General features: G+C 40.7%; 1 protein-coding gene across 5 annotated transcripts in view; it reads left to right on the top strand.

Moving 5' to 3' along the window:
* The first annotated feature begins 276 nt into the window (after positions 1 to 276).
* B4GALT6 (beta-1,4-galactosyltransferase 6) overlaps positions 277 to 21,068 on the top strand; it is a 97,366-nt gene continuing 76,574 nt past the window's right edge. The window contains exon 1 of one of the 5 annotated variants that reach the window (XM_042910315.1): positions 277 to 555. In XM_042910315.1, the coding sequence (XP_042766249.1) occupies positions 441 to 555 (115 nt within the window). In that variant the 5' untranslated portion in view covers positions 277 to 440. Of the gene's footprint in view, positions 556 to 4,167; positions 4,547 to 10,911; positions 11,032 to 17,500; positions 17,660 to 21,068 lie in introns of those variants that run through there. The other 4 variants (XM_042910317.1, XM_042910316.1, XM_042910318.1 and 1 more) reach the window with 4 other exon arrangements.

Here is a 21,068-nt window from a genome sequence, read left to right as displayed (position 1 = left end):
GGGTAGCCCGGGCGTGCTGTATTTTGCTGCCCCTCTCCGCAGGGGCGCCGCGGCGTGCAGCCCGCGCTTCTCCCCACCTGCAGCCCCTCCTCCCGCCGCTGCCGGGGGGGGGGATAAGGCGCACGTCCTTGCCCTTCCTCGGCCTCTTCAGGTCCTGCTGTCCCCGGCCCCCACCCCGCCTTGCCTCCCCCCCCACCCCCGCCTTGCCTCCCCCCCCCCCCCGCTCCTCCCCTCCCCCGACTCTCCGGCCTCCCATTCATTCCGTGCGCTGCCTCCCTCCCCTTTCCTCTTTCCCGCCCCGGCCCTCCCCCGGAGCCTCCCCACGCGGACCCCGTTGCAGTCTCGCTATTCTTGGCACATTCGTGGAAGTTTAGGGCCTGGATGGTGCCCCCAAGTCCGGCCTGAGAACGCAGCCCGAGCTGCTGGCCGGGAACAGGAAGATGTCTGTGCTCAAGCGGATGATGCGGGTCTCCAATCGCTCCCTCCTTGCCTTCATCTTCTTCTTCTCCCTCTCCTCGTCCTGCCTCTACTTCGTCTATGTGGCTCCAGGCATCGGTAAGCACAGAGACACACCCTCACTTCTCTCGGTCACGCCGAAGGAAACGGAGGATGTTCACTTACGGGATTTGGAAGGCGTGCGAACAGGGGCCCGGCAGAAAGCGTTTTATTTGAAATGTTATTTCAGGAGTGTCAGATAAACTGCTTGGGGGGCATGGCTTTGGTACGTGAGTGGGTTTCGTTTGTGCACGTTTGAATAACTTGAAGACTGCATTAAACGGACACAGCAAAATTAGGTGTGGTGACCCCGGATGCCCTGGTTGCTTTCTTGAGTATTCATGACAGCGTTATTCACTTAATACCGGGTCCTTTAAGCTTAAACTCAGTGCTTAATCTTAGTTTTATTCACACACTCTCAGATATAATAGCTGATTGTAAAAATATGATGGAGAAACCAACACCAGCGAATGTGATTGAGTTCAAGAATGTATGTTTTCAAGTGTTCTAGGTCACTTTTTTAGAATGGGGCCAGTGAACATCTGTGCCACATACTTCAGGAATTTTTAGGCGATGAGTTTTCTTATGAAAACAATGCTCCATTATTTTGTCTGCTTTTCAAGGGTAGGTAGAGTCTGCTACCTGTTAGGATGACTTCTGAGATAAAATAACGATTAAAACAACAATTTTGTGGGATAGTTTGTAGTTTAACTTTATCCTACTTATCATTTTTTGGGCCTTTGGCCTAAATACCCTTCTTAATAATCTACTTGAATTGGCTTATTATATATTCTAATTACTCAGCCCCCTTTGGTTGAAAAGGTGTCAATGTGGCATTCTAGTGACTAAAACCTAGGAACCTCATATGGGATTAAAACACATCGTGTCTCCCAAACTTTTTCTGGGTTTTTCCTGGTTATTATGTAGTTAATGTTAAATATTTATGGTATGTATTTAATGTTAGTGTATTTAGTGTAAAATATGAGTTTAATGTTAACTTAGTATTAATGTGGATCTCCTATTATTTCTTTTTAGACACTGGTAGGCTTTTGAGCCAGTGCCATTTCTCCCTGGTTCAGGCAAAAATGAATGGCCTCTTATACAGTGAAAACAACTGCAAAATTTTGAGATGGAATTGTTATCAGGATATTGTCCTGTGCAATAGTAGATTATATTAATGACTTTCAGGGGAGAGGGAAGAAGCAAACCTTATTGAGACGGTTTTATTTCCTAAAACAGGATCACTGTATGATTTTTTTCTTGATTAAATTTTTGGATTCAAGTAAGATGTTTAAACTCAGATAATGATGCTTGAGAAGACATAAATTGTTGAAACCTTGATGTATCCCAAAATAGAAGTTTAGGTTAAAGTTTGAAGAGGTGTGAATATTTTAAAATATTATTTTCCTTTGATGCAGTTTTTTCCTTAGGCTGAATAAAATCCCCTGGAAACCTGTAGAAGAAATGACAGCGATAGCTCGGTGGATTTGAGTAGTTAACCAAAATATTTGGTGGCTGTTCTTAAAATCTTCTGCCATTTTGGAAGTCTTATAAGTTAACTCTTACCGGGGCACCTGATGGCTCAGTAGGTGAAGTGTCTGAATCTTGATTTCAGCTCAGGTCATGATCTCACAGTTTGTAGGATCGAGCCCTGCGTCAAGCTCTGCACTGACAGCACAGAGCCTGCTTGGGATTCTCTCTCTCCCTCTCTGTCTGCTCCTCCCCCATGCATGCATGCTCTCAAAATAAATTTAAAAAATAATAAACTCTTCATTCTGTAGCAATTTTTACTTTGTCATGTAGCTCTCTCTTTAAAGGTTGGAAATCTTTGGGTGATGTTATTTTATCAGATATTTAACTTTGAGAGGTTTTGGAGAAAAAAGTTTTTTTTGCACTTAGGCAACAGTTTTGTTTCTTGGTATTTTGAGTAACTTGTTGAACTTAGGTTACTCAAAAATCTAACCAAAGGAAATAAATTCCAGCTGTTGCTTCTTAGTCATCCCTTTTTCTTGGTGCACTGAATCTGTAGATTCTTAGAATTCAGTTGATGTGATATACTAATACATTTTTCTCACTTATATACTTAATGTTTGCCATAACATTATGGTATGTCATAAAAAATTTGGCAATTTTCATACAGACAATTAGGCTGACACAGTTTAAACTACTGTTTTTGTGGGTCTTATAATTTATAACTTAAAAAAGTTGATTAAAGCCAGTTAAGAATGAAAATAAAAACTTACAAAGTACTTAAGAATGAAAATCAAAACTTACAAAGTACTATCAATTTATTATATCGTCTGTTTCCCAAACCAAGTATTATTTAGCAGGAAAAAAAAAGTCTTATTTTTCTTTTAAGTGTTGGGAAGCAGTTTTCCAAAATTCACATTTTTGCCTGAAAGCTCAAATTTTACCATTGGCAACAAATACTGTCAGTTTTGTTTTGTTTGTTTTTTTTTTTTTTGAAGTGTCCGGCTCACTTTGTTCATTTTTGGAAAATGTAGGTCAAACACAGGAATCTAACCATAGTTTGTCAGTTCTCTAAAATAAAAATGATAGTTTATGTAAAATGTGGCTAGTTCAGCTCACAATGCAACAGTCAGTGCACAAGTTGATTTTTAAGATAACCATGGTACTTTGGTATGCTACAGAGATGCTTATGAATACTTCCCATTTCATGACACGTTTCTTATTAATGAGATGTACCCCAAACTAATTAGGTTCTTATAACTAACTAATTTGCATGAGGTGTACAGAGAATCTTCTTGAAATAATTCATATTTAATTATTTTTAAGTTTTTTAAATTCATTTTGAGAGACAGAGAAAAAGAAGGGACAGGAGGACCAGAGGGAGAGGGAGGGAAAATCCCAAGCAGGCTCTGCACTGTCAGCGGGGAGCTGGATGCGGGACTCGAACCCACAAACCATGAGATCATGACCTGAGCCGAAATCAAGAGTCGGACGCTCACGTAACCGACTGAGCCACCCAGATGCCCCGAAAGAATTAATCTTTTAGCCTGAATTACATCTTGGGGCAAAATTTTCATGTGACTAAAATACATGTTGTATAAGAGGGTACTTTTTGTTGATCTTAAATAAATGTTTCAAATCTCTTCTGTTAAAAAGCCCATATTATTCCTATCCACACCAACTTGTTGAGTAGACATTAATTATATTTTCCTGCCTTTTATGTCCAGAGACCTATTTTTGTCATGCGCCTTCCCCCAGGCAATCGGTCTGTCATTTTTAGTTCCTCTTCCTCAGTCTTCTTTACCTGTGTTTCTCCCTCCCTCTCTCTCTTCCCTCTGTGTAGTACCACACAGTTGTAGACAGCCTGATCTATTTCGTTTCCAGTGTTTTCTGGTGTTCAACAGTTTTTTTGGCTAATGGGTGTTAAGCTACAATGAGTTCCATCAAACTCTATGCTCATTATTCTTAAGAATATTTTGAAACGTTTTCCTTGAAATTTCTAATTCATGCTGGAAATACAGGGATAGTCTTTATATCATGAACTTTAGTAGAAGGGAAATTGGTCTGCAGACTACCCCCCCAGGAAGTCCATAGACCGCTTCCCCTAGCCCACCTGGTAGAGTCAGGAGCCATTAATTGTTTCTCATTCTCTTTCTGCTTTTGTGCAGGATTGCAAAAAGATGAGTGCAGTTTCCCCCCAAGGTCTTGACCTGGCTGGATTGCCAGTGAAATTCCATTTAGCATGAAACAGTTTCCATTGTAACTTCCAACACAACGTACTTCTATTTTCCTGCTATAGTATCAAAGGAGAAGATGAGCTGACTTCCAAGTTCATTCAGTAAACACAAGTGGAGTATCTCACATAGGCTGGACATTGTTTGAGGCACAGAAGATAGATGACTAAGACTCAGTTACTTCCCTCATGCTACAATGGGATGAACATCAGGAAAGAGCTATAGCCAGTCCTTGGAAAGCATGCCTTGTGGAGTGTGGGCTAGTTACGGATATCCAGAAGGAGCTGGTGGTTGGAGCAGGCCATTGAGAGTTTTCCGGACTAAGCAATGGGACAGCATGGGCAAAGGTACTTAAAAACAGAAGTATTTCCACCCGGCTACCACTTAGGATGTGGAGTGGCAGGTCAGCCAGTATTTTGGTGTCGAGGACCCAAAAATTCCTGGCAGAGAGAAGCTGGACTTGACTCGCACAGGTTTATCAAAGTGTCTATGATTAAGAAAAAGAGTTGATGTACCTATAATTAGTGGGGTAGTATGGCGGAGAAGATTGCATAACTCCTTTGGGAACGGGGTTTCACTGTCTATTTGACTCACCAGAGCTTCCGACCTTTCCTAGACATGCTGACAGGCTGTTTTATTCTTTGAGTAGAGGTGGAATCTGGTTGGGGCACTTTGGTCTGAATTCCTATGGTACCTTTAAGGAATTACCCGCAAGTGCTTTGTTAGCGGGCCTCTGGGCGGTTTGTGAGCTCTGCTACTTCTGGTGTAGCTGATGGGTGGTCAGAGTGTGGGGGTCTGTGTGCACGGGTATGCGTTATGGGAGACGGTGGCTTAGTTAGGTCATTGCTGAGAGCCCCCTGACATTTTTTTTCTAAATTTTTATAGATTACTTTCACAGTTTTTTTTTTTCCATATGAAATCGTCTCAGTTGTTTCTTACAATGGTATCCATTTTCAAAGCTTTTATACATTTATCCTGTAGTTGTATTTCTCCTGATTTTTCCTGAATGTTTAACATTGATGCCCATTTAATTTTTTTTTTTTTCCTTGCCTGAGTTCCTCTTGGCTAGCTCAGAAGGTGGCAAGTTGCCCTGCAGCTTTCTTATCATAGCCCTTTAGCCTCCTGGCCCTGGCTGTGTGAGCCTGGTTGTGTTCTTTTTGAGCTGTTGAAGTTTGCTTTGTGTGTCAAAGGTCCACTGGTGTTTTCCTCACCAAGTTCTCTGACCTACATGGCTCCTTTTAGGGTTTCTTTTGATTTGGGTCTTGGTGTCAGTGGTTTCTTCCCTCCGGGCCTTTCTTTGCTGGTCACTGATCCCAGGCTCAAATTTTTGTCCTGGGAGTAGCAGGAAACATCAGAAGTTTTGAAAAGGGGAATGATGCAATCCTTTGTTTTAGAGCATTTCTTTTAGCATGGAGCATGATTGATAAAGGGCAGAACCAGTGGCAGGGAGACCAGGTAGGAAGTTATGTCAGTAGCTCAGAAAGTAGAATATGAGAACCTGATCAAGGTCATAGTTGGATCCAGACAGAGTTGAGAGGATGTGAGTAGTGACATTGAAGGCAAGAGAGAGGCTTTAGGAGGATGCTGGTATTCCAGCTTAGACAGCTAGGTGGCTGGTAGGAGGTATAGACAGGCATGTGCTTTGAGGGAGCTATTTTGGTTTTAGAGAGAGTGAGTTAGGATATCCTAACTCTTTAGAGAGAGTGTGGGATATCCAGGAAGAACATGTCAGTAGGTAGGAAGACGCAAATAAGAACTTAGAGCCTAGGAGAGACGTCTAACAAGAAAGAGATTTGGCTGTCTTCAGCATATACGTAAATGGTACTTACCTATTTCTCCCCCAACACACCTGAGTGATAAAACTAACTCCTGCAAGTAGAAGTAACTCGTCATGTCAGTTACTGGTAAACATGGGGCGCTAAGGATTAAATCGAAATATGGAGGAGGCCTAAGTGTAGTTTGAAAAGTTTCCCAAAAGGCTCTGTTACCCTATTCATTCCCCAGTCTCACATAGGCAGTCAATGTGGTTGACATCATGGGAAGTTTGGATGGCCACTCAAGGAGAGCTTGTGGAAGCTGAAGAGAAGATAGCCATGGATGAAATCTCACAACTTAGGGCAAGTGGAGAAATAGGAACAGGAAAATGAAGGGAGAGAGAGATCATAGGAATGAAGTGAGGCCTTTGTGAGTGAGTGAATGAATGAATGAAAAATGATGATTAGCAAGACAAGTGTTGCAATGGGTTAATGCTTAGAAGAATTCCCAATTTGGTAAGTAGGAGGTAAGTAGAGAACGGATTATAACATGTGGTCTAGGAAGACTTCATACTGCAAATGTTTGTCTCTACAGGACACTGTGGTTCAGCATTGAACAGGATCCACAGGTCCTTGTCTTCATAGACCATATAACCCGTGAGAAATCCTCACAACTGAAGAATAACTATTCTAGAGTAGAGTGAAATGCCATTTGTTGTGGATGCACTGGTTGTGGGGTGGCACTAAACTAATTTAGGCATTATGCAGAAGACAAAGATGAAGCTGCGGCCAGAAGCTTAAGTTAGGTACTTAAACGATTGGCTTGGGGGAAAAATATTTCGTGCTAGATTGGAATATTTGAAAGCTAAGAGGTGAGGGGGAAATGGAAAGTTAAAAAAAAAAAAAAGTTAGGGGCTAGAGCATAGAGTACAGAGAGGAGTGTGGGCTGGAGCCAGAGAGATACACATGGGTCCAGTCGGAGTGATCCTTGTAAACTGGGTAAGAGAACTTGGACGTTAGCCTGAGGACAATGTCAAACCATTGAGCTTAAATTTTAAGTGGGAGAGTGACGCAATCAGATTTGCATTTCAGAAATATTTAGGCGGTACCACTATGAATGGATTAAAGGGAGCAGGATTGGAATTAGAGCAGGTAGAGTGGGATAAAGCGTATAGGTACATTAGTTTTGGAGATGGGAGAAGAGAGGACATAAAGATGTTTGCTGTAGCAAAAAATTAGATAATTAGATGAATATGGAGAAGGAGGTTGAGGGAGTTCGTACTAGATTAGGTAGGTGTCTGAGTTATCTGTTTAGAGTGAGGGGCTCAGTTTATTTGATCAAATCTAAGTATAGAGTGAACTGTTTCCTAAACTAAGTTAAGAGATTTGGTTTCTGCCTTGGTGCATGCTAGAGGCTTACTAAAGAATTGTTGAGTGGCTGAATGTTTCTAATTCAGTCCCTTCTGTTGGTAGGGCGGCTTCTTTGTTCTCTTACCAGCTGACTAATCAATACCATTGGGATGTTAGATGTGAGACACCTTGGGAGTTTATGGAGGGTTGGGCTGAGAATTAGGAACAGTAGAGAAAATTGGATTGGTCAGCATATTAGTTATCTATAACTTTGTGAATTACCCCAAAATGTAGGGGCTTAAAAGAACACATATGTATTATCTCATAGTTGCTATGGGCCAGGAATGTGGATATGGTGTGGCTGCATGCCTGTGGTTCAAGTTCTCTCACGAGTCTACAGAGTATTGAGGGTTGATCAGGGTTGTGGGTGAAGGCTCCACTGGGGAGCCTTCCAAGTTCACCCATGTAGGTTTGGGCAGGATTCAGTTCTTTGAGGGCTGTTGGAGTGAGGGCCTCAGTTCTCTGCAGGTTGTTAGTTGGAGGCCTCCCTCACTTCTTGCCACATGGACCTCTCCATAGGGCAGTTCACAACCTCATCACTTTTGCCGTGTTTTCTCAGAAAAGAGCCACTCAGTTTGGTCTACAATCAAGGGAATAGGAGGCATTCTTAGAGACTGCCTACCACAGTCAGATTGCCATCCTTGAACAGCATATGTAACTCCACTATGTTGTTTCAGTATATGTGAATCTAAATCCTAGGGGCCTGTGGGAATTAGGTTGTTTTTTTTTTTTTAATTTTTAAATGTTTATTATTGAAAGAGAGAGAGAGACAGAGATAGAGACAGAGACAGAGTGTGAATGGGGGAGGGGCAGAGAGAGAGAGGGAGATACAGAATCTGAAGCAGGCTCCAGGCTCTGAGCTGTCAGCACAGAGCCCAATGTGGGGCTCTAACCCACAAACCACAAGATCATGACCTGAGCCAGAGTCGGACACAAGCAACTGAGCCACCCAGGCACCCCGAAATTAGGTATTTTTGAAGAGAAAATTTGTTCGTTGAAATCTGACAATGCTGGGGCACCTGGGTGGCTTGGTCGGTTAAGTGTCCGACTTCAGCTCAGGTCATGATCTCACGGTCCGTGGGTTCGAGCCCCGCGTCGGGCTCTGTGCTGACAGCTCAGCCTGGAGCCTGTTTCAGATTCTGTGTCTCCCTCTTTCTCTGCTCCTCCCCTGTTCATGCTCTGTCTCTCTCTGTCTCAAAAATAAATAAATGTTAAAAAAAAAAAAAATTAAAAAAAAAATTAGAAATCTGACAATGCTAAATACCATTCTTCATGTTATTCTTCCATGAATACATTTGAGGTCTGTTAATGTGGCAGAACGAGGTAAATGATGTATTTATTCTGCAGCAGTGTTTACCATTACTGCCTTTTAATGTTTATTGAAGGTAAAAATAGCCACGTCTGTGGATACTTTTAAAAGGGAACTCCTAATCTAGGTTTGTAGTCTCTGTGTGGCAGGTATTCCAAATACCAGTTGGAATTTAGCTGGGAACAGGATGGATTTTTCTCTTGAGGCAGTGTTATTATATACAGTGGGTAGTTTCCTAGCCCATCGTGTGGCCAGCCTGTTTATCAGAGGATATACTACAAGGCTTATCAGGACACTTGGCTTTGTAGGCCTTAGGCTCTCTGGCGGTCAGAGCTATGGCTGCCTGTTTCCCCACTGGAGCCTCTAGGTTTGCTCCTCTGTTCAAGGGCCGGGGCCGTGGGAACCTTGGACCCAGAGGCCTTCGTGTCTCTGGAACCAAATCTTTGTGCAAAGAAAGAAGTTACAGGAGAAAGATCCCAAATGTAGCCCACTGCTTCACTGTTGGAGCTTCATAGAGTTGTCCTTGCCACACCCCCAGCCCCATGCTAATGGAATAGTCTTGTAAAGAAAGAGAAGGCAAGACTGGCTCCCAAAGGTTGTCACCTGTCCGAAGTCTCACACGTTGTTGTTGGAAGAGCTGAAGTAGTTTTCTGGCAGAGCTGAAATGTACAGCTTGGGGTATCTGACTCTTCCACTGTGCGTGAGTTGAAGGACCTGATCATTGTTGCCCTGGAAGATGGTTTGGGGGAAATATGAGCTCTGTCTTCTTCACCTTAAAGGAAGACCACGTAGAAGAGAGATGAAACTTTTTTGGATAGCGTCAGATAGCCATAAAAGTAGTTTAGTTACAAAGAGGCAGATTAAAAAAAAAAAAATTAATGTTTATTTTTGAGGCACAGAGCATGAGTGGGGGAGAGGGGACACAGGGTCTGAAGCAGGCTCCAGGCTCTGAGCCATCAGCACGAGCCCAATGCAGGGCTTGAACGCACGAACCGGGAGATCATGATCTGAGCCGAAGTTGGACACTTAACCGACTCAGCCACCCAGGTGCCCCATGAAGCAGATTTTAAGAAACCACAGCATTCTGAGTTGTCAGTAAACAATGAAATAAGTGCTTCATAAGCATGTTTTTAATCTGGGGGTAGATGACCACCTGTTAAGGCTGGAGAAGGTGCTTTGCTTGGGAGACTGGTCAGACTTCTAATAGCCTCTTACACTCAGTTATGCTATGTTAACCTCCACAGCACCCTTGCTCACCCAGCTTAGGGGCAGACCTGTTCCTCCACCTGTCCCCCCACCCCCACATTGCCTTTTATGACTTCCTTTCCCTTTCAAGCCTGCGTTTCATGTTTGTCTTAAGTAAGTGTGGGGGTGGATGGGGAGACTGCAGGGAGACAGTGGAAAGAGGTACATTGCAGTGATTTTTCTAGAGCTTGGATTTCCTAGGTCACTTTTGGGAATTCCCAAGAGCATTGATTTGTGCACTATTCTCCTGGTCAGTTTTCCTGGCTGCTTTAGACCGAGCTGGCTGTTGTTACCACTGCCTCAGACTGCAGTTTACCAGTTTAATCAGAACAGCCTGTCCCTGTCATCTCTGTCATCCTTTTTTCCCCTTTTCCCTCTGTATCTGTTTTTCTTTTCTTTTCTTTTCTTTTCTTTTCTTTTCTTTTCTCTTCTCTTCTCTTCTCTTCTCTTCTCTTTCCTCTTTTTAATTCATGGAGGACACAGTGATTTAATATTTAAAAGACTATTTTTTTCCATTTTTGCCTTTTGTCAGCATAGTAGCAAAGAGAGTACTATACAGGTAATATTGTGATTTATGGTGAAGATCAGGCTGATTCAACGTTGAAAGTAGGTTTTCCGAGGATACCTACACCACCATTAACACGCCTTTGCAAAATTAAGACTTTACTCCAGTTAGTACTGGACATTTTTATCCCATGTCTTGGATTCACTGGGGAATTTCAGGTAACACCCCAATTTTATTTTTCTCTAGTATATAAATCCTGCAGTGAGCCAACTTGATTTGTTATGTTTCATCAGCATACTTGTTTTTAGTCATATCAAAACTTGGCAAAGTTTAGTTTAAAGCCACAGCAAAAACCCTCAGTTAAAATAGGAAAGATAGCTTAAAGGGTGTTCGTCAGCAGTTATATTTTTGGCTGCGTGGCGTGGCGAAATGTTTAGGAAAACATACTTAGTAATTTTAAATCTGAAATTTGTAATTAACTTGTTTTTTTCTCCAGAGGCATAATAAATATGGCTTTTTGCTTGCATCTATGTTTTCATGATTAATTACTCGAGTGTGTAAAAGTCTTTGATTCGACCAAATCATCGTGTGATACCATTATACTAGGAGGTAAACTTAGATTCTTCCATGTCTGAATGAACTGTGCATGAATTAGAAAGCTGTGTAAAGAGGATTTATTTAATATAATTAAACTGATGTAAAAGGACGTTCTAATTTTTTGCTTGTTACAAATGTTATTTTTAAAGAGTTACTACAAGCAGTGGTTTTCAAACAGGAATGTGCTTAAGGTGGTTTGCATAAACAAACTTATTTCCTACGTTTCATCACCTGAGATTCTGATTCTGATTCTGGTTCATTTTAAATATACATCTTAGGTAATTCTGGACCCTGGGAACTTTATTTCTGACAAATACCGCAACTGGTGGGTGAAAAAAAGTTAAGTGCTTGACAGGTTTACCTCTCTAAATTAATCATCTTATATCATTTGATCTTTCATAGAAGAAATCTTACTTTTTAAAAACTAGATTAACTTGTTTATAGCATCATGTTTTACTGGAGTGGAGATGGCTGTCATGGTGAAGAATTTTTTTCCTCCAGAATAGAAATGGACAGAATGGACAAATACATCCTTTAAGACAACCAGGATCATGTGTTTCTTTGTGAATCTGCACTGACTATGTGACTGAGTTATAGGTTGATCTGAAATTTGTTAGTGTTTTTAATTATTAGAAAGATACATTGTAATTTGCTTAATCAGATCAGTAAAAGGGATTAAAGCAGATAACCTTGCATGTTAGCCAATGATTTAAAAACATTTTATATAGCATTTTTCTAGAAAAGTCTCTTTGTAATATTGTTACACTGAAGTAGGTATATGAAACTTGGTGCTATAATCTCGATTGAAATATTGGGTCTTGTTTTATTTTTAAATATTTGAGGTTTGCTAGTGTTAATGTGACCTTATTGAAACCATGTTATATATATTGTTTTCCTGATAATTACGCTAATACCTCAGAAATTATGATTTATGCAATTTCTAGTTTGACTCAGAGGAAGAGAAATTGGACTTTATTTTTATTTGAATCAGGAGACCTAAGGTAGAGAATTATAAGGTGCCTTGTTTATTGATTTGAAAATATGCTCTAGCTTTGGAAATCTTTGAAATTCATTTCCCACAGTGTATCCTTCTCTCCTGCTTGTTACAGAATCATTTTCCTTTCATAAATAAGTTGAAATTTCAGAAGGTATTTTAATTGTGAAAACACAAGGAAATTGGGGATAATTATAAAACATATAGTTCAAATACTTTTCACCTTTTTTCCTCATGAGAGAATTAAAAAAAAAATTACTTATTTTGAGCGAGAGAGTGCGTGAGCAGAAGAGGGGCAGTGAGAGGGAGAGAGAGAATCCCAAGCACGCTCTGTGCTGTCAGTGCGGAGCTGTAAGATCACGACCGGAACTGAAATCAAAAGTTGGACACCTAACCAACTGAGTCACCCGGGCGCCCCACATGATAGAATTCTTCAGTAAAGATTCATTTCACATTCACCTTATGTATTCTGAAATCATTAATTTTCAGAAATTTAATAATGTTGCCTGGCTGTTTATTTATGGTTTGATCTTTTAGTCTGTAATTTCATTAGATAAGTTTCCTTACTGATTAGGTTAAAAAATCTATTTAATTGGCTACATTCTTCCTTCCCTGATTCCCTCATTTCCTCCTAATTTTCCTTTCCTACAATGTGGTGCATAATGCTTAACTTTTGTTTGTGCTTTAAAGAAACGTGTGTCTATTTTAAGTGAACAACAGTCAACTAAGAAATGTCAGTGCAGATTGATATCTTGTGTTAGTGTTTTCATATTGCTAGGTTCAGAGTCTATTTTTAGAATTATCAGCTGAGTTTAAACGAGGCTTCACTAATGATCTGCAAAAGTACTTCTGATGTTTTAGGTAGTTTATGCTGCTTTAGGATTTTGGTTTTTACAAAGGAACCTCCCTGACCCCTTAATTTCTGGTACTGCTTGGCAAATGGTAAGCGTTCAGTAAATATGTGTTGAACAAACACATGTCTCCACCCTGAACATCTTTAAGACTGTTGGAAGAGTCCAATTTTATTTAAAAATATTTAATTTTGATCAGTATTCAAACAGAAATAATCCCCAGAAATAACTTAAGACTGCTAAATTGCAGAGTGGAAGTGGTAAAAGCACCAGTTGTAAAGAATTTCTTGTTAATTTTTAGTGTCTACATCAGCAAAGCTGTAGCTGTTGGCTAAGATCTGAAATAGATCTGTACCGTGTCTAACCACTGAATTCATTATTCCTTGATAAAATGGGATTCTGAATGCAGAAGTCTTTCATTCTCTTTATTCGTTAGTCAGCCCATGACTCACTTGAAAGATGGGGAGGAAGTTATTGTAGGTTGGTAATTATTTGCACTACAGATTTCCTTGAGCCCATACCTGGCTTTGAATTATCATCACCATGGTGAGGTACTCTGCTTAAATAGTACCTTGACATAAAGTGAATTGTTTGTCTTACAGCCTGGCACAGCCTAGAAATTTGTTACTTTTTTGTTTTTAACCCAGGCAGTACTTTGGTCCTAGACAAAGTATGAACAATATTTCACATATTATCTGGCCTAATTCTGGGGTTTACAACATGATTAACAGAGATAATATGTTTAGCTTTACCATCTTGGGTGAGTAATTTCTGGGAATTTGTTGAACAAGGGCTAGATGTGGGAAGAAGAAAACCTTTAAGCATCTGAAATAGATACTTAGAAGATTATTGTGAGTTCTTAGAAATTCAGAGCTATCTGATTCAGATATCTGTACTAATATCAAGGGGTGTAATGGAAGCAGTATTTTTCTTTTTTCCACATTGTTCAATTCTTTATGTGTTCTGTAGATAATATGGGAAACTATAAGTGCCCCTTCTGATTTCCTCCTCTTCTTCCTTGCACTAGTTGGAATCTGGTTGATCCCTTCTCACTCCCCTCAGAACTTCTTACATTGAAGATTTTTCTTTTTTTTTTTTTTTCTTTTTTGTCCCTCCCTCTGCTCTATGACTTTCAACCATTGCTTCTAACACATTGCTGCCCCTCAGAGTCCTTCAGACCTGTCCTTGAATCCCAGTTTTTAATACCGACCTATGCAGCTTCTGAGTTTGTTTTTGGATCTTACGATGGGGAAAATTGTACCCATGCCATGTGGTAGTGTATTAGTTTCCTATGGCCGTTATACACATTACCACACACTGAGTGGCTTGAAGCAACAGAAATTTATTATCTCACAGTCCTAGGGACCAAAAGTCTGAAATCAAGTGTCAGGGCTGTGCTCCCTCTGGAGGCTCTCAAGGAGAATCCTTCCTTCCTTCTTCCAGCCTCAGGTGCCTCTTGGCATTCTTTGTCTTCCTAGGCTTGTGGCCACATCACTCCAGTCTCTGCTTCCATCTTTACATTTCTTTCTTCTCTCTCTCTCTCTCTCTCTCTGTCTCTCTCTCTCTCTCTGTGTGTGTGTGTGTGTGTATGTGTGTGTGTGTAAATGATCCCTTGCCCTTTTCTTGTCCGTGCATTTGTCATTGGATTTTATGCCCACCCGGATAATCCAGGATGATCTCCTCATCTCAGGATCCTTAATTACATCTGCAAAGACTCCTTTTCCAAATAAGATAACATTTTCACCGCTTCTGGGAATTAGGATGTGCACATATCTTTTGGGGGGGCGTCTCCATTCAACCTGATACATACAGGCAGTTTAAGAATTAAATATAATCATGGGTGCATGGGTGGCTCAGTTGATTAGGCGTCCGACTTTGGCTCAGGTCATGGTCTCGCGGTTCATGGGTTCGAACCCTGCACTGGGCTCTGTGCTGGCAGTTTGGAGCCTGGAGCCTGCTTTGGATTCTGTCTCTTTATCTTTCTCTCTCTCTCTCTCTCTCTCCCCCTCTCTCTCCCCCCTCCCGCACTCATGCTCTGTGTCTCTTTCACGAATAAACATTAAAAAAACTAAAAAAAGAATTAAATATAATTATATGTATATATATTTACATATATTTGTATACAGCAGGTAGCTTGACCAATGTAGGTACTCAATAAATGTTCATTCATTTCTCTTCTCTTTAGAAGCCTGTGCCCCCAACATTCTGCATCCTGGGATGATTTTGGCAGTTAGTACAGGCGTACCTCATTTTATTATGCTTCACTTTATTGTGCTTTGCAGATAATGCATTTTTTACAAATTGAATGTTTGTGGCAATCTTGCGTCGGGAAAGTCTGTTGACACCATTTTTCCAACAGCTTCTGCTCCATGTCTTTGTGTCACATTTGGTTATTGTCACTATATTTCAAACGTTTTCATTATTATTATATCTGTTATGGTGATTTGTGTTCTTTGATGTTACTATTGTAATTGTTTTGGGTGTCATGAACCCAAACTTAAGACAGCAAACTTAATAATCAATAAATGTGCATGTTCTGACACTTTGCTGACTGACCCTTCCCTGTCAGTCTCCCTCTCCTTGGGCCTCCTTATATTTCCTGAGACAAAACAATATTGAAATTAGGCTAATTAATAATCCTACAGTGGCTTCTAGGTGCTCAAGTGAAAGGAAGAGTTGCACGTCTCACTTTAGATCAAAAGCTAGAAATGAATAAGCTTAGTGAGGAAGGGATGTCGAAAGCCAAGACAGGTGGAAAGCTCTCTTGCACCAAACAGCCAAGATATGAATGCAGAGGAAAGGTTTTTTTATTTTCTTTTATTTTTTTATTTTTTAATGTTTATTTATTTTTTGAGGGAGACAGAGAGTACGAGGAGGGAAGGGGCAGAGAGAGAAGGAGACACAGAATACAAAGCAGGCTCCATGCTCAGCACAGAGCCCAATGTGGGACTTGAACTCATGAACCGCGAGATCATGACCTGAGCCGAAGTTGGACACTTAACTGACTGAGCCACCCAGGCACCCCATAAAGTTTGTTTATTTTTGAAAGAGAGCATGTGTGTGCATGTGAGGACAAGTGGGGAGAGGCAAAGAGAGGAGACACAGAATCCTAAGCAGGCTCCATGCTGTCAGCACAGAGCCCAACATGGGGCTTGAACTCATAAACTGCGAGATCATGACCTGAGCTGAAATCAATGAGTTGGATGCTTCACTGACTAAGCCACCCAGGTGCCCCCAGAAGAATGGTTCTTGAAGGAAATTAAAAGCGCTACTCTGGTGAACACATGAATGAAAAGAAAGTGACACAATCTTATTGCTGAAATGGAAAAAGTTTTAGTGGTCTGGATAGAAGATCAGACCAGCCACAACATTTCCTGAAGCCAGAGCCTAGTCCAGAGCAAGGCCCTAACTCTCTTCAATTCTGGGAAGGCTGAGAGAGGTGAGGAAGCTGCAGAAGAAAAGTCTGAAGCTAGCAGAGGTTGGTTCATGAGGTTTAAGGAAAGAAGCTGTCTCTATAACATGGCAGTGCAAGGAGAAGCAGCAAGTGCTGGTGTAGAAGCCATAGCAACTTATCTAGAAGGTCTAGCTAATTAGTTAGGTGGTTCCACTAAACAACAGATACCCAGTATAGACAAAACAGCTTTCTATTGGAAGAAGACACCGTCTAGGACTTTTATAGCTAGAGAAGAGAAGTCAATGCCTGATTTCGAAGCTTCAAAGGACAGGCAGACTTTTGTTAGGTAGGGGCTAATGTAGCAGGTGACTTTAAATTGAAACCATCTCTCATTTGCCATTCCCAAAATTCTAGGACCCTAAGAATGATGCTAAGTCTACTCTGCCTGTGCTCTAGAAATGGAACAACAAAACCTAGATGAGAGCACATTTGTTTACAGCATGGTTTACTACTGAATATTTAAAGTCCACTGTTGAGACCTACTCAGAAAAAAAGGTTTCTTACAAAATATTTCTGCTCATTGACAAGGTACCTTCACTCAAGAGCTCTGACGGAGATACACAATGAAGTTAGTATTTTCATGCCTGCTGACAGAGCATCTATTCGGTAGCCCATGGGTCAAGGAGCCATTTTGACTTTCAAGTATTATTTAAGAAATACATTTCATAAAGCTTTACCTGCCATACATAGTGATTCCTCTGATGGATCTGGGCAAGGTAAATTGAAAACCTGGAAAAGATTCATCGTTCTAAATGCTATTAAGAACACTTATGGAGGGGAAGAGGTCCAAATATTAGTATTACCAGGAGTTTGGAAGAAAGTGATTCTAACCCTCATGGATGACTTTGAGGGGTTCAGGACTTCAGTGGAGGAAGTCACTGCAGATGTGGTGGAAATAGCAAGAGAACTAGAGTTACAAGTGGAGTCTGATCATGTGACTGATTTGCTGCAATCTCATGATAAAACTCGAGCGGGTGAGGAGTTGCTTTTTATGGATGAACAAAGAAAGTGGTTTCTTGAGATGGAATCTGCTGGGGAAGATGCCGTGAAGATTGCTGAAATGACAACAGAGGATTTAGAATATTACATAAACTTAGTTCATTAAGCATTGGCAGGGTCTGAGAGGATTGACTCCAGGTTTGCAGTTCTACTATGGATAAAATGCTAGCAAACAGCATCACATTCTCCAGAGAAATCATTCGTGGAGGGAAGAATCATTTGATGTGGCAAACTTGGTTGTTGTTTTATTTTCAGAAATTGCCACAGCCATCCCAGCCTTCAGCACCACCACCCCGATCAGTCAGCAGCCATCAACTTTGAGGCAAGACCATCAGCGAAAAGGTTATTACTTGCTGAAAACTCAGATGATGATTAACATTTTTTAGCAATAAAGTATTTTTTAGTTAAGGTATTACATTGCTTTTTGGGGCACCTGGGTGGCTCAGTCGGTTGAGCATCCGACTTCAGCTCAGGTCATGATCTCGTGCTTCGTGGGTTTGAGCCCCACTTCGGGCTCTGAGCCTGGAGCCTGCTTCGGATTCTGTGTCTCCCTCTCTCTCTCTGCCCCTCCCCTGCTCGTGCTCTGTCTGTCTCAAAAATAAATAAACATTAAAAAAAAAAGCTATGTACATTGCTTTTTAAGACATAAAGCTGTTGCATGCTTAGAGTACAGTGTAAGTGTAGCTTTTAGATGCACTGGGAAGTGACAACGTTTGTTTGACTTGATTTATTATAGTAAAATAAATAAAATAAATAAATAAATTAATGAATTAATTAAAAAAATCTATTGTGGTGGTCTGCAGCAGACCACTGCAGCAGTGTCTCTGAGATATGCCTGCATCAGTTCAGAACCTTCCAGCTCCACCTCCTATCCCACTGACGTCTCTCTCGGTGGCCATCAGGCAGTCTGGTCCTTGTCTTCCATCCTCCCATGTGCCAAGTCCCCATAGCTGTGACCTGTTCTCCCTGGCACCTCCCCAGTCCACAGTCTTCCTAACCTTATACTTCTGGCACTTTCTCACCATTGTTAACATTACTTCTCATCTTCACAAAGACCTCAAGTCCGCTCCCCTTTTTTCTTCTGTGTTTTTTTTTTCCCCCCACACCATCCATCCATGTGGACCTTTACAAATCATTTTCCATTGCTTCCAAACTCTACTCAAGTTGGGTTGTTTACTCCCGGATATGCTCAGCACCTGTGTACCCCACAGCCTCTGTGTACACTGTCCCATCAGTGGAAATGTGCTTTCCTGTCCTTCCTCTTACTTCTTTTTGTGCCTTAAATTTAAATGTACTTTTTCTTCCCTCTACTTAGGCCACAGCCATGCTCAGGTTTCTCCTATTCTAAAAAACAAAACCCACTTTCCCTTGACTTTGCTCTCACAATTTTCTCTGAAAATTGTTTTCACTTTGCCACTACCCACTTTACTCTTTCCTGTTTGCCTTTTGTTTCCATTGCTTCCCAGAAACTCTTCTCTTAAAAGATTGACAGTGATCTCCTAATAGCATTTTTAAGAGGCTAAATAGTATGGTGGTAAAGAGCTAAACTGCTGGGATTTGAATTCTGCCTCCACCACCACCTGATAACTGTGTGACCTTGAGCAAATTACTTAACCATGCCTCTTTTTTTTTTTTTTTTTACTCTGTAAAATGGGAATGATATTAGTACCTATCTTGTACGGTTGCTTGTAAGGATTAATTTGGTTAGTGTATGTGAAGCTTTTCTAAGGATGCCTGGTAAGGAGTATGTACTGAATATTAGTGTTTTACTTTTTTAAGCTGTTATTTTTTTTTAAGTTTATTTATTTTGATGGGGGGAGAGGCAGAGAGTGAGAGAGAGAGAATTCCATGTAGGCTCCATGTGGACAGATGCAGGGTGCAATCTCACGAACTGCGAGATCATGACCTGAGCTGAAATCAAGAGCGGGATGCCTAACTGACTGAGCCACCCAGGCACCCCAAGCTATTCTTTTTAGTTTTTCTTCTTAGCCTTCCTGGCATTTGATATAGTTGACCATTTCCTCTTTCTCCTGCACTGTGTTCAAGCTCAGACTAATTCATCTCGGGATCTTTTATCTATGTGACCCTATTTGCGGTCTCTCTCCATGCATCTGAATTTATCTCTTCTGTGGATCATTTTTCTACAGTAATTCACTGCCATATTTCCCACTCTTATTTTTTTTTCAATTTTTTTTTTAACATTTATTTATTTTTGAGACAGAGACAGAGCATGAACGGGGGAGGGTCAGAGAGAGGGAGACACAGAATCTGAAACAGGTTCCAGGCTCTGAGCTGTCAGCACAGAGCCTGACGTGGGGCTCGAACTCACGGGCCGTGAAATCATGACCTGAGCTGAAGTTGGCCGCTTAACCGACTGAGCCACCCAGGTGCCCCAATTCCCACTCTTAAATACATGTCACCCCAAGTTGTATTTCTTGCACCTCTTTCTTAGCTCCAGTGCTACACTTAAAATGTACCTAACTCACATAATCTCCTTCACTGGGTTACTTTCTGTTAAAGGATCTGTGCTAGTGTGTCGTAAGGTTAGGAACGTGGTATTGGGACCAAGGGGATATTGTGTTTGAGGCCTTTGAAGCTCGGGAAACATTTCCAGGTCAGTGCAGACTGGCACATACTCCTTGTCTTTTTTCACTGAATACTGAATACTTTTTTCACTGAACAAAGCTAGATGTGGAAAGAGATGGGGAGACACAGTACATTCCTTAGTTTTCTGATGTTGAGAATGAGGCAAGTTCATAAATTTCTTGCCTCGCAAACCCAGGGTGAGATATCTGGAAGTTGTAAACTGTTGATTTTTGAAGTTTTTTTGTTTTTGTTAAGTTATAGGTACCCCCTCCCCACCCCAAAAACAGAACAATGTAAATAAATTTGTCTCATAAAGCAGAGGCAAATAGCAAATTAACTAGAGAACAGGGCATGATTTTAATTAAACAGTGGTAGTTTTTAGTGTATTTCTGAGTTGTCTCAAGACCAAAGGGCAAAGCTGAGAAAGTTTTTCCTATTTGTTTTCTGAAATGCAGTTTCTTACCCTTGGAATAGAAATTTTAGAAGAGGATTTTGTCGAATTTGTTGGTTTGCCAGTAAGATACTCCATTTTATATTTGTGATAATTAGCAGTCATATGGTTATTTGTGGTTAATAATGTAGGGTGTTTGGAAATCAGGTAGTTGGAACCATTCTCATGTTGGTTTAGTGTGCCTTGCAATACTTTGACACCTTGCATTCTTCCCATTAATGACAACTCTAAACAAAACAGCTTCATTCCCTAATGGATTTTGATCTTTGGGGATTAAACCCACGAGGACCATTAACCTAAGGAATGTAACTCAATTAGCTGTAAATGATTTAAGACAAACTAATAGATTTTCCATTTGGAGGGCTTGGTGTCTTGCTTTCCTGAATTTTTTTCTCTATCCATCTAACGAGTAATAAATGCATTCTTTCAGTAAATGGTTCACCTTTGTCACAGTTGCCGGCAGGCATTTTTTTTTAAATTTTTTTTTATTTTTTAATGTTCCTTAGCAGTTTTGTTACCTGATGTTTTGAAGTTTTTAGGACCATTTGACTTTGATGTTTCTTTTCTATACCCGATGTTTTCCTTGCGCTTAAATCTGACTTGGATTCAAGATGTCAGACAATTTTCTGTATATGAGTTGGTGTGTTAAAAGGAAAAGCAATGTAGTTAAAAAAAATTCCATTTCTAGGACACATGGTAGTGCATCTACATTCT

This window comes from Panthera leo, chromosome D3 (genome assembly GCF_018350215.1).
Source record: "Panthera leo isolate Ple1 chromosome D3, P.leo_Ple1_pat1.1, whole genome shotgun sequence".
Taxonomy (NCBI): Eukaryota; Metazoa; Chordata; class Mammalia; order Carnivora; family Felidae; genus Panthera; species Panthera leo.
Note: the sequence above shows the minus strand (reverse complement) of the source record. Positions and strands in the feature narration are given on the sequence as shown.